At 33.6% G+C, this 13,798-nt stretch overlaps 1 protein-coding gene across 3 annotated transcripts in view; it reads left to right on the top strand.

Annotated features, from left to right (window-relative positions):
* LOC149911171 (uncharacterized) overlaps window positions 1–13,798 on the top strand; it is a 43,605-nt gene that overhangs the window by 27,590 nt on the left and 2,217 nt on the right. For 2 of the 3 annotated variants that reach the window (XM_090103752.1, XM_090103744.1), the window contains exons 2-4: window positions 11,239–11,356; window positions 11,993–12,154; window positions 12,571–12,804. In XM_090103752.1, coding sequence (XP_089959878.1) covers window positions 11,282–11,356; window positions 11,993–12,154; window positions 12,571–12,804 — 471 coding nt within the window. In that variant the 5' untranslated portion in view covers window positions 11,239–11,281. Of the gene's footprint in view, window positions 1–4,947; window positions 5,112–11,238; window positions 11,357–11,992; window positions 12,155–12,570; window positions 12,805–13,798 lie in introns of those variants that run through there. The other variant, XM_090103737.1, reaches the window with a different exon arrangement.

The raw sequence follows: 13,798 nt of genomic DNA, 5'->3' as shown, positions 1-13,798 counted from the left end.
AAAATTAAAAAAAAAAATTATACCCTAAGGGCTCCAATACAACAGGCTTGAATTAAAGACTGTTGCTAGATATTGAGAACGGCAACACATAGACGCTTGAAATATTTAGAGAATCTTTAGAACAATCATGAAAAAAAAAGACGGGTTGCACTCCGGGAGTGCCGGCAGAAGTGAAAACTGGATTATTAACGTTGAGCATGTTTGATATGCATCCGTCTTACGCTTTTTTGATCAGGTCACGTGTCCTGACGCGAGTTTAAGATTTTAAAAGATTTGAAATAGATGTTTAAGAAAATAATATTTTTAAGGTATAAATAACCTGATTTCACGCAAGTTATTAATAGTAGCGACATCTATTGGTAATGAATCCCAATTGATGGTTTTAATTTCAAGTTCCTATCAGTGTATCGGTTCATATAAAAATGAATAGAGGGCAGCTATCACTAGTAAAATATTATGTAGTACACGGGCTACACCATAATATTGCGTTTAAAATGGGTCATTTAAAGAAGAAAAAGCTTATATATAATAAAACCGTAGTGAAAGTGAAAACTGTAAATTGAATATTTTTTTAAAAGGTTACAACTATATTGACAACCAATTGTTATTAAAAGATGTTTGATAGTTATTGAAATTATTAGTTCCTGAGCTTGTGTACCTACAACCACCTACAACGTACGCATGTAGACCATGCAATTTAAAAAATAAAGCGTTATTCCATTCGGCCTCGGGCGACGAAACCGCGCTACTCCATTGATTAGTCTTTTACTGTTTTGGACAGCTCACGTAGTTGCCCGCTATTTGGAAAAAAATGTGTAAACATGTTACAGACAGGCGAAGTCAAAGCCTGAAATTTTGGCTAGGGTCACTAATGATAAAATATAATTTAAAAAAAAAAGTTTTTCTATTAGTTAAGTATGATTTACATCCAACTTCATACTGACCAGTGTAGATACCTAGTTGAATAAAGATAAATCTTTACTTAAAATATGAAAGTCAGAAGACTGAATTTTAAATTTTACATGATATGTATTAGTTTATGTATGCAGCAAGAATTGCCTATTAATGGTCTAATGATAAAAATGCATGCTATAATGGCGCAACCCTATCACCCGTGTCATATTGGAGCAACATAATTTTTTTATAAACTTGAAATGAATTGGTATTTTTAGAATTCGAATCGGTTTATTTCTATATTATTTATTGAAATACAAAAAAATAATTTCCTATAACTTTTCACAATACGGTTAATATTTTTAGAGATATGAATTCTTAAACATTCGAATATCTCAATTTTGGTACTGTTGATCCATGAAAAATATATAAATTTAATGTGTTTTTAAATTCTTTATAATATAATAAATACAATAGTTAATATTATCCTTAATAGAGATTAGGAAAAAAGTCTTTATTTATACTTATTTAATTTTAATTGATAATTTCGCGCTTTAAGTAGGTTTTAGTCGCTTACTTTTTATAATAGAAATTACTGTAAGTATGCAAATTATTATTTATTTTCTAAATTAATCAAATCAATGATCGCAGTTTTAAATTTAGCGCGAGAAAAGTGGAAAATGTCAACAGATGAGAATTTTTAATTGAAAACGTTGGGAAGTCTTAGAAACGCTGTGTTTTTAAGATAAATTGTTAATACAGCAGGTACCTGCATGGAAAAGGGGTGTGTGGCGAGTTCTCTGAGTAGGTAAGGAGTAGGTGTATAAAAGTTGATGTTAGAGAGCGCTGATAAGAAATCAAGTCAAGTCTTCTTCTGACGAAATACCTTTGGCCGGGGATTTTTCACTCGCACGTTAACCCTAGCTCACTAAACATATTTCGTTGTTACTTTGACACTAAACATTCGACTCACAGACGAACAAATTAAAATGCATGTATTTTATTTATTTGTTATATTTAAATCAAATAATTAACAACATAGCCAAGTTAGTTATCTAAATATTATTTTAAGAAATAAGAAGGTTTTTTTTTTCCAATCTTTGCAGTCATTACATGTAGGAATTGTGTGCTCGCCGCAAATTGCCTTTCTACATGAGTGGCATGAGTTTTTAGTCATTCTGCGTTTTTTATATGGACAAAATCGGCATATTTTGCGTTTATTTGTCCGTCCTTGAGACGTACTAGGAAAAATATCATCGATTTTTAGAATATTCTTGCAATGTGCTCCATCCGATACCTTTTCCTTACAGCGTTTACACGACGAACTCATGCTGAAGGTTGAAGACTCAGGGTGGGCTTGTATGCGCATACGCAGTTAACTGATAGCTGACTTAGCGAGCGAGAACGAATGATCGCAGAGAACCAAGTTCAAATCCACACGGGAACACAAAATTAAACTTTTTCAAATTTTGATACAATTATAATATGTATACAAACAACGAGAGAACGTCTTGCCACTTGCAAATAAAGATTCTAACTAGTATTAACAGGTATAGTAGGTACTTACTACAATTTGTTTTGAACAATTTTCTTTCTGGAATCTATTTTACAAGTTATTTTTTAGCTACTTGCTTATGGCCATTTTACTCATTAGGTTAATTAAGTAGGTACTTAGTTACTTTCGATAATAGTTACGGAATAATCGCCTGTGCACATTTATGTGATTACATCCTGTATACAGGGTGTAATCGTTAAGTGTGCACAGGCGATTTTTCCGTAAGTATTACAGATAACAAAAAACTTTAAACTGATATCGAAAGTACTGATCCTAATGAGTAAAATGGCCGTAATAAATTTTTAAAAATAAATCGAGAAATATCAAAAAAATTATCTTTAAACCCTCCCATACATTAAGTATGAAATATGAATATCCCATATACATTTAATATGAAAGATTTTAGCTTTCTTTTTCTTTTTTGGTTTTCTGCTTTAATTACTTCGCAAATTTGAAGTGGCATTTTCCACGCTTTTTCCGGACATTTTCACGCATTTTCCGGATATTTTCCGGGGATTTTTCGAGCATTTTCAGGGCATTTTCCACGCTTTTTCCGGACATTTCCGCATTTTCCGGATATTTTCCAGACATTTACCTGGCATTTTCCGGTTATTTTCCGGGATTTTCCAGACATTTTCCGGGAATTTCCCAGGCATTTTCCGGGAATTTTCCGAGCATTTCCTGGGGATTTTCCGGATGTTTCCCAGACATTTTCCGGACATTTCCCTGACATTTTCCGGGGATTTTCCACGCATTTCCCAGACATTTTCCGGATATTTCTCTGGCATTTTCCGGGGATTTTCCAGGCATTTTTCGGATATTTTCACGCATGTTCCGGACATTTTCACGCATTTACCGGATATTTTCCGGACATTTTCACGCATTTTCCGGATATTTTCCACGCATTTTCCAAGGATTTTCCACGGTTTTCCCGGAAATTTCCACGCATTTACCGAGCATTTTCCAGGCATTTTCCGGTTATTTTCCGGGAATTTCCCTGGCTTTTCCGGGGATTTTCCGAGCATTTCCCGGGGATTTTCCGGATGTTTTCCAGACATTTTCCAGACATTTCCCTGGCATTTTCCGGGGATTTTCCAGACATTTTCCGGGGATTTTCCGAGCATTTCCCGGGGATTTTCCAGACATTTACAGGCTATGTCAGGGAAATGTCCGGAAAATGCCTGGAAAATTCCTGGAAAATATTCGGAAAATGCGTGAAAATGTCCGGAAAAACGTGGAAAATGTCACTTCAAATTTGCGAAGTAATTAAAGCAGAAAACCAAAAAAAGAAAAAGAAAGCTAAAATCTTTCATATTAAATGTAGGTATATGGTATATGCATATTTCATACTTAATGTATGGGAGGGTTTAAAGATAATTTTTTTGATATTTCTCGATTTATTTTAAAAAATTTATTACCGCCATTTTACTCATTAGGTTAAGTACTTTCGATATCAGTTTAAAGTTTTTTGTTATCTGTAATACTTACGGAAAAATCGCCTGTGCACACTTAACGATTACACCCTGTATAGCAATAATAATAAGCCCTCATTCCTTAATCTGAAACGCTTGAGTAATTTTTTTTTTTCATCCGTAGCCACAAAATGATAAATGTACGGTCTATATTTTATTTCAGAGCCATCCTCGATCTTGAAATTATCAATATCTGCCACGCTTGAGTATTTTCTGTTCCTGTTTTATGGAAATTTGTAGACCGTTATAAGTGCAAACATTATAGGACTTTTATTTCTTGCTATCGTCTAATCAACCAGTACCAATAGGCTTACGCTCGATTAAATCCACTTCTAGCATCCTGGCTACCCTATTATCCCTACATACGTATTCGTATAATGCATTTTACCTTATTTTACTAAGTATTTCCTTTATTTGTATATACCATGCGAAGTACACTATGTATACTTACTGTGTACACTGTACACGGTACACCTTATATAATATTATATAATCCCCGGCCCTATTTTGTGGTGGACGGTGGTTGCCCGCGGCTACCCTTCACATATTATTATCATACAATTCATACAGAATTTTTACTTTGTTTTGGAATCAGACACTTCATTACTACAAATTATTGTTGTCAATTAACATTTTTTATTTAATGATTATCATAACACATTGCTAAGAACAATCCCGAATATTTCACCTTTCAAATGAGAAAAACAAAATCAAATTCAGTTCACCCGTTCTGTAGTTACGATACCACAGACAGACAAACATGTACATTAAACTTATAGACCCCGTTTTGCGTCGTCGTATAATACCCACGATAATGCTTGAGAAGTTGACATGCTTGATTTAAATTAAATCGATGCACAATTGAAATCGGAAATTGCATATAATTTGAAATGCTCTCATTTTCCGATTCCTTGGGTAAAAAGCAATCAAACGTAGATATGTTAAATCTGTTGTAAATAAATTGTAAACTAGAAGCGAATGCTATAGCTAGAGTATAAACAAGTATCGTAGATGTACGCGATACAAACTGATAGGAGAATTCAGTTGCCGCCGGTCGGTCGTTCCGAGAGGACACGTTTTACCAGATTACAATTGAATTTTATTACAATGAATTATAACGTTCTCGGTTCTACGGGGATGAATGTATCTCATGTGAGCATAGGAGGTGCAGCATTCAGTACTATTTATGGGTATGTGAATAATGCTTTTTCTGTTATTTATATCAGATTTTATGCTCACATTACCTTGTAAAGATTGAATAGAATTTTTCGTCTGCTGACCTTTTAAGGATGTTTGAATGTAATTTAGTCCTCATGTATTTTATACGATATAATTAATGTTGCGTTTATACCTCATTTTTAGGTAACAAAAAAATAAACCTATCAACTTGCATCATGGTTGATATTGTTGTATTATTACATTGTTAATATTATGTTGTAAATTTTCTCTCACTGATAATAGGTTCAAATTGTTTAGAACAATAAACAATACATAAATTGTCGATAAATGATGCTCATATTACTTATGGTACATGATATTATAGATATACTATGTATTGAGTACTTTTATTGTTCTTTAATTGGTCATGTAAGATCCATAAATTATTACTATTAGACAATTTTGAGCTTTATGACCTCTCTAAGGGTACCTTTCTACCAGGGATGTGCTATGTAGATATTATGCTACCTGCAGTGCTATGTGCATTAATGAATATGATTGGTGGATAACAAACGCATCCACAGCAACGTAGCATACAGTAGTACCCAACCCAACTTTGCCCAAATGTGAAAAATTTACAAAATGCGTTGTAGTAAATTTATTTTTGTATGTAGCATCATTTTTGAGTCGTTGTGGCGGCACCAATTCCCGGTTTTGTTCGTCAACTCGTTCAGTTAGCTGTCAGCATAGTTCGAAGTAGGGGTTGTCGAAGGTGGTGCCAATAATTTACTGTTGATTGTTTCTCCAAAGATACAGCCTGAAGGCGAGTGTTTTTTTGTTTGCGTGTCATATTATTAATAAAGATTTCCTTTGCGTATTTTGAACGTTTTTGCTCGCTTTATTCAAAGAAATATGGCTGGGCAATGTTATGAGACATTGTGCAGATACAGTGTTACAGGTTGTGACTTAAGAATTAATTCATAATGAAAGTAGGCATGTACCTACTACACATACCCTAGATACATAGGTTCGGTTTAACGCGATTAGCATATAAATAGTAAAGTAAAAAAAGTAAAAGTAAGAAAAATATATAGCATATAATATGCTAATTGCGTTACAAAAATATAGTAATTATTATAAGCTTTTTTTTTGCTTTGGTTTAAGTTAACTAGTTACTATTAAAATTGATTTTCATAATATTGGTTATGAATTATGATTTTTACTTTTCAGGAACCGACTCAAAAGTGTGACCTAACATTGCCCACTTCGTTTAAAAAAAATTAACGTATTTTTATGCTTACTTTTAAAGTGAAACTTTTATTACATCGTCTCAAACTTTTTGGTCTGTGAAGCGCATGTCGCGTGTATCGCGGCTGCCGAGTAGGTATACCTACTTGGCAGCCGACCGTCACGCGACATGCGCTACACAAAGCAGTGTTCGGAACCGTTCGAACAGTTTCACTTTTACCGTGGTTTCATAAAACCACACAACATTTTTGAGATGGTGGACCTTTTTGCACAGTTTTCTATTCTTCTTCTTCTTAGTCGTGCACTCTTGACAGAGTGGTCGTGATTATGGTGATAGTGCTCTATTCTTGCTATATGTTGTCACTTCTTTGTGTGCTCTCTGTCCAACAATATGTCTACATTTCTCACGATCGGTAGCGTTGCGAGCACATTCCACAAGGCTGGAATGGGTTGTTTTACCAATAAGGTCGGTCCAACGTGTGGTCCAACGTGTAGGTGAGCGGCCCCGCGATCTTTTGCCCTCAATTTGTCCCTGCAACACAAATATCTCCAATGAATCCCTATTTCTGGTGATGTGGCCAAAGAACTTCAAAATTCGCATCTGCAAAATCGACGAAAGCCTATTTTCGATGTTAAGTTCCTTGAGAATCGAGACGTTGACTTCGGATTGACGTCTTGGAGACGGATGGGTAAAGGTGCAGTTTTCTATAATGGACCTTATTTTCAAGTTCTTATTTTACTTGTGATTATCCTTTATTCAGAATTTGGGCTAGAAAGTTTCTTTCTAATAATTTCATCTTTAACTTTCAAGCTCGCTTTCAATTTCGTCCAGATATGTTGTGTGGAGACAGTTTTGTCGTTTACACGCTTCATATATTTTTGTGACAGTTCAATAGCGTACGCTGAAGGAACAAATTTTTGTGTTGGTTCGACCCTTAGTGGCTCACTTGCAACAGACCTGGTTCCGTCCGTTTGACTATTTGGAGACTTTCTTGTTTCTCTCTTCTTAAAAGTAATTGGCCCTAAGAACAGACAAGATTTGGCTTGCTCTTCGGGACCCTTCAACCACGTGTTTACTTTTTCTATCGATTTTTTTCATTTGCAAATGATACTTACATTCTTCACTTGATTCGGTTCTTATATAAGATATTTTATTTCCAGTCTTATCGATATTATCACATTCACTTAATGGAGAGTAATCCTCTCTTCTGAGCAAGATCTGTTGGATTTCTTATGTCTTGTTTGTTTGGTTTCATATTAAGTCTTGTTGAAAAGAACAGTCGAATCGCCTCATTCGACTGTTCTTTTTATATTTGAATTGGTACTTGAAGTTTAATTTGTACTAAATTTTGGTACGAAAGGTACTGAAGGATTTAATTTACTTATACAGTTCTACTAAATAAATAAATAAATAAAACATTTATTGATAACAAAACCACACAGAAACAGAAAAATGTAAAAAAAAAACATAGGAAACAATTTAAAAACTAGAACAAAATATTACACATTAAAACTTACAGCCTAAAAAATAACACAAGTACTGTGCGGCAACGTCTGTTATCAAAAGGGGCCTCTCAGTATAAAGTTGCAATGACTGTCAACTAGCAAGTAGCAGCACTGATTTTCAGAAACCCCTGTTGAGTCGGAGTTACAGCCTGTATGATGTGTGTGTGTGGGGGAGGGGCACGTGTGTGAGTGTGTATGTGTGGGTGGGTTGGTGCGTAGGTATATAAATAAAAATAAACGTAAACATATAAGTAAGAACTATATAGGATTCAATATGACAAGAAATTAAAAATAGTTTGGAAAATCCAAAAGTGCACGCCTCATAATTTTTATTAATTATTATTTTTGTTTATTTAATAACAATTAAACCACATCGAATCAGACCCTGAAAAATGAAAGGGTTCTATTCCTGAGCATACTCAAGCGTAAGAGAAAAAAAAGACTCGATTAGTAAAGTATTTCGGTCGCTATCGTGTTAACAAGAAAATCCTCCGCACATACAGACACACGGACGTCCAAGACAGAACTTTTTTAAACTGTTTTTTAACTAGTTTAAATAACAAAAATGACTTCAAAAATATCATGAATGTTAAAAATAGTGTTTTTTCTTAATATGTGTGTGTATGTATTATCTTACAAGTGCAATGTATGATACATAAAGACATTTTAAGTTTGAAAAATCAGATGTTTTGCGCGAAGTGACAGTAGTACCCACCTCAACGCTTCGCTTATGAGGCGTGCAATAAGATATAATATATAATTATTATCTATAATTTATATGTACTTAAGTACCATACTTACTTACAATATTATCAGAGATGAAATAATATGGTGACAGACACTGCAACGGGTACTAAGGCTGATTCGTAGAATTTAGGATGTAGTTTTGATACTTGAAACGAAAGCTGACTGCAGCTACAGCCTCTTGAGTAAATGTTTCTCTTATTTTCGTGTCTTACAATACGAAAATAAGATAAACTCGTCGAAAGATGAATCATTTGTTGAATAGCCCTCAACCAAGCGTATCATTTCTGTGATCCCTTTTAGGTCTGGTTTATTCTCATCTTGGAAAATGCAGTGGCCATTTAAATTGTGCATGTCTTGTAACTCGTCTTCGTCAGTATTATATCGTGGCTTTTGTTTTCCCTCAACTACATATTTTGCGTCTAGGTCATGTAAATGTCTCACCAAGGCAAATGAGAAAGCGTATAATAATAATATATTTAATATTTTAATAGTTAATAATAATATAATAATTATTATTATAATAATATATTTCTTAGTATTCAAAAGTATAACTACCTATCCACTTTCCATCCACACCTAGTTACCTACGCTACAAGTCAACAAGTGGATAGATTGTATACGAAATACGAATATTGGGATAGGATTGTAGGCTAATTGATTCCCCCACTTAAAAAAAAAAGGTTGTAACTAGGGTAGGTACCTAGTTTAGGTTGTAACTTGTAGGTACATACAATTATTATTACTCTTGTTGTGTAGTATGAAATTTTATGTTTAATACCTAATAATTGTTATAGGCAAAAAAAACAATATACTAAGTTAACTAATAACTATTTTTAATTGAAATAAAAGTTGTTAGGTAGGTACGTAGTTATAGTCTGTCCACTATAAGAATTGCTTTTTGACAGCTCGACGGGTGATACCAGAAGTGATGTTCAAAAGATTATCGATTGTGATACCATTTCAATTATAAATTCAAAATATTATCATAAATCGAATCAGGTACGTAAATAATAATTACAACGTAAACGTACTAATAAGATGTGTTATAATGTGACCACATATCTACGCATTGTATGTTAAAACTAAACTAAACTAATATTTTATTATTTATTGGTTTCAATCTTACAATTTGGTTGTCTTTACGGTTAAATTATATAACATAATAGAAGAGTTTTTCTGTATCGGATATATTATACAGAGTATTTCTATCGATTATTATAATCTATCGACCCATCATTGAATAATTCTGTGTAGACATCACTAAGTGGGCGGGACCTGCCTATGAAGTACGATAATTATTTGTATGACATTTTAACATAGACAATACAATCCTACATAGGCGTGAAGCTGTCAAAAAGCAAATAATATAATGGACAGAGTATAGTGGATTAAAACATTCACTAACTTGGTAGGTATATAAGATTCATTCGACTCATATTCAATGCTCAATTTTGTTTAATAAATTACCATTGCCCAATAAGTTTACTTTTTAGTTTTACTGCTTTCAGTTATTCCTTTATATTAAACTAGCGACCCGCCCCGGCTTCGCACGGGTGCAATGCTGATTCTAAATACACTACAGAAAAACTGTGAACGTTGTATATAAAAATTAAAAACATAGCGGCCCGCTCCGGCTTCGCACGTGTATAAAATAGATAGCCGGGCGGCCGGTACCGGTACGCTACGTCCCGCAATTTTTAAATCTATACTAATATTATAAAGCTGAAGAGTTTGTTTGTTTGTTTGTTTGTTTGTTTGTTTGTTTGTTTGAACGCACTAATCTCGGGAACTACTGGTCCGATTTGAAAAATTCTTTCGGTGTTAGATAGCCCATTTATCGAGGAAGGTTATAGGCTATATTTTATCACGCTACGGGCAACAGGAGTGGAGCCACGGGGGTGAAACCGCGCGGAGCAGCTAGTCTTTAATATCTTCGAAAATATTCACTTAAATCATACGGTGTAAAGGGCCATATAGATCTATATTAAATGAACAATGTATTCAAGGTATTTAATTGGTTAAGGATTAATGCTGTATTAGTTAAAATCGCTTCGAAAATTATCCATTATTTGTCGTAAAAAGTAAATGACAAAAAAAAGTTATTTTGGGTTATCCATAAGAGATAGACATATACCATCGCGGACTTTTCTGTAGACCTTTTCAATGTGTATAATACTTAGTACATTATTTTGATAAAACTCGTAGGGTTCAGCCTGCGTTTTCAATGTAAGCGGAAAAAATGTAATTTTTTACGACATCACATTAGAAACCTCAAAAATAACAGTACTTCTCCACAATTTAATGGATGTTAAAAACATACATATAAACCTTCCTCTTGAATCACTCTATCTATTAAAAAAAACCGCATCAAAATCTGTTGCGTAGTTTCAAAGATTTAAGCGTACAAAGGGACATAGGGAAATAGGGACATAGGGACAGGGAAAGCTACTTTGTTTTATATGTAGTGAAGAATATTTATTTACCTAGATGCAGTGTATTTGTAACATAGGTATGTATTTGCATATTATGTGACTCGTTTCCGTTTCCGTTAAAAAAATATCACTTTTGTATATGGATAATGATATACACATTAAAGGATGATTATAGATAGACACATAAATAATTTTATTAACAAATTTTCGTAATGTTTACTTTCAGAACATTCAATGAGGAAAGCGGCATAGAACTAATAAAAGAGTCTATGAAACGAGGGATAAACTATTTGGAAACTGGCCGGTGGTATGGTCAAGGTAGTTCGGAGAAAACTATCGGAAAGGTTAATATAATCTAATTTATTTTGTTCTATGTTGATATGGATCATATGGAACATGTCTGATTATCTTGACGATGTCTAGTATCAATTAAAGCTTTGCTAAAATAAACAAATTGACTAAGAAAAAGGCACCTACTTAATTCCTAAAGCATGTGCTCTAAGAAATTAAAAATAGGTACATTCACGCGCAACGACGAGATATTTCTTTTGTTTTAACAGCATCCTAGCCTTGAGTCTTGACTTCGAGTTGTAGGCAAAACAAACAAACAGTTTCTACATCCCTTATGGAAATAAGGGTGGTAGATATTTAAAATATTCGGTTAGAACAGGTACGTTTCAACTGTCGATTTTTATATATTACTAGCGGTCCGCCCCGGCTTCGCCCGTGGTACATATTTACGTTTTCTCTACGTAAGAACCATCCTCGTACTTCAAGGAATATAATAAAAAAAGAATTAACGAAATCGGTTCAGCCGTTCTCAAGTTATGCGCTTACCAACACATTTTGGGATTCATTTTTATATTATAGATATATGTACCTACTACCTATACTATCAGTAAGCTGAACTTATTCTCGCTGAAGCCCACAGCATTTGCGGAGTACGAATAATATATCTTCTTATCATTTTATGTTTACAGGCCCTACAAGGCGTACCCAGGGATTCGTTCTACATAGCCAGCAAGGTTGGACGATATGAGAAAGAAACTACCAAGATGTTTGACTTTTCCGCCGAAAGAACCGAAATTGGCGTGGATAACACATTGCAGCTCCTTGGTTTAGATTACGTTGATTTAATTCAGGTCAGATGTCAAGGTGTTCGGCCAATTTGATCTAAATTAGTTTGTACGAAACAATAAAAATTGCGTGAAGTTTTATAGTGAATTCTGGAATAATTATTATTTATAAAACTGAACGGTTTTTAGTTTTTTTTTTTTTAATATTGAATATCTTCCTTATATTTATGTACTTTTTTTAGTTCCTTTAAAAAAATTGATAGTGCACGTAATGTAATATCACAGAAAACAAGCTAACCTAACCTAACAGTTAGGTGCCTAAATGATAAGTACAAAATATATGCAAATATTAATTTTATTGATGTAGATTTAATCAAAGGCAGAATGTATTCATTGGTTCGGTCACAGATGAATACTTTTCTATAGAACACGAGATTCAAGCATGTTCATGTTATTGCCTTCATACGAACCTTCGTTTGTAGGTTCATGATGTCACGTTCGCTCCAGATACATCGGTAATTTTGAAGGAAACCTTACCCACTCTGGAACGTGCAGTCCGTGATGGAAAAGCGCGTTTCATTGGCTTAGCTGATTACGACATAGATCTGATGCAGGAAATCGTTGAGGAATCAGAAATCAAGATATCAACTATATTGTCTTACGCTAAATCAACTCTGTTTGATAACAGGCTACAAAACTACGTTAAGTATTTTAAGGTAAGGTGTATCTATAACCGCTGGTAAAAACTAATAGGTAAGTATAATTACTTAATAGTTCCGTTATAATATCTATTCCCAACATAGCCAAATTAAAGCATTATCCACAGATCACAGAAACTAAATTATCTGTGGCATTATCCAGATCGACATTATAAAAGTTTCATTGGGTCCATCAGAAAACGTAATTATAACGCGCCTTGTCTAACAATAACTTATGTGAGACAAGGCGCGTACAATAATAAAGTACATAAATAAAGTAGGTATATGGTAAATAGATTGTAGATTCTCAATCTATAGAATATCGATAATAATAAGATAGCTTATAGCTATCAATTTAATTAAGGTGTTAATGTACTGAAGTTGGTAAATTATATTTATATGCACATTTTTAAAACTGTATATTTTACTATTTTCGCTAGTTTGTCTTGTATTATTAGTATGTCAGAGAACTATAATAAATAACCCTTACAAAGACCACTAGTCACAAGAAGCATCAAGTAGGGAGAATGCTAGAAGCATCATATTTTGTTCTTTATCGTGTGAAACATTTGGCTCGGCAGTCGGCACCGATAGTTGTCGAGTTATGAATGAAATGACGGAGTTCCGCTATTTTAGTACTAGCGATCGCTATTTGTTTTATTAGTTTCTTGAATGTATATGAATTTTATCTACACTACAGTACTACAGATAATTTTTTAATAACACTTCACTGTGACCGATATCAGTAGGTATTGTTGCTCATTACGATAAGCAACAATAAATATTATACAATTATTTTGTCACTGTTGGTAGACATAACTTACGTCCTATTATCCAAACAATGCATTTTATACACATTGATCGTACCTATATCGATATTTTTCTCTAGAGAACCAACCAACAAAAATTCAACCGTCAAGCACCCAATAGTAGTTGGTACTTACTTTAACGCCTACCGGATATAAAAAAAATATTTGACTTTGATATTTATTTTTACTAATTATTATAATTT

Source organism: Colias eurytheme, chromosome 1 (genome assembly GCF_061535395.1).
Source record: "Colias eurytheme isolate Ceu_HAF_F1 chromosome 1, ilColEury1 Martin Lab GWU primary, whole genome shotgun sequence".
Classification (NCBI taxonomy): domain Eukaryota; kingdom Metazoa; phylum Arthropoda; class Insecta; order Lepidoptera; family Pieridae; genus Colias; species Colias eurytheme.
This window is presented reverse-complemented; position numbering and strand designations above follow the sequence as displayed.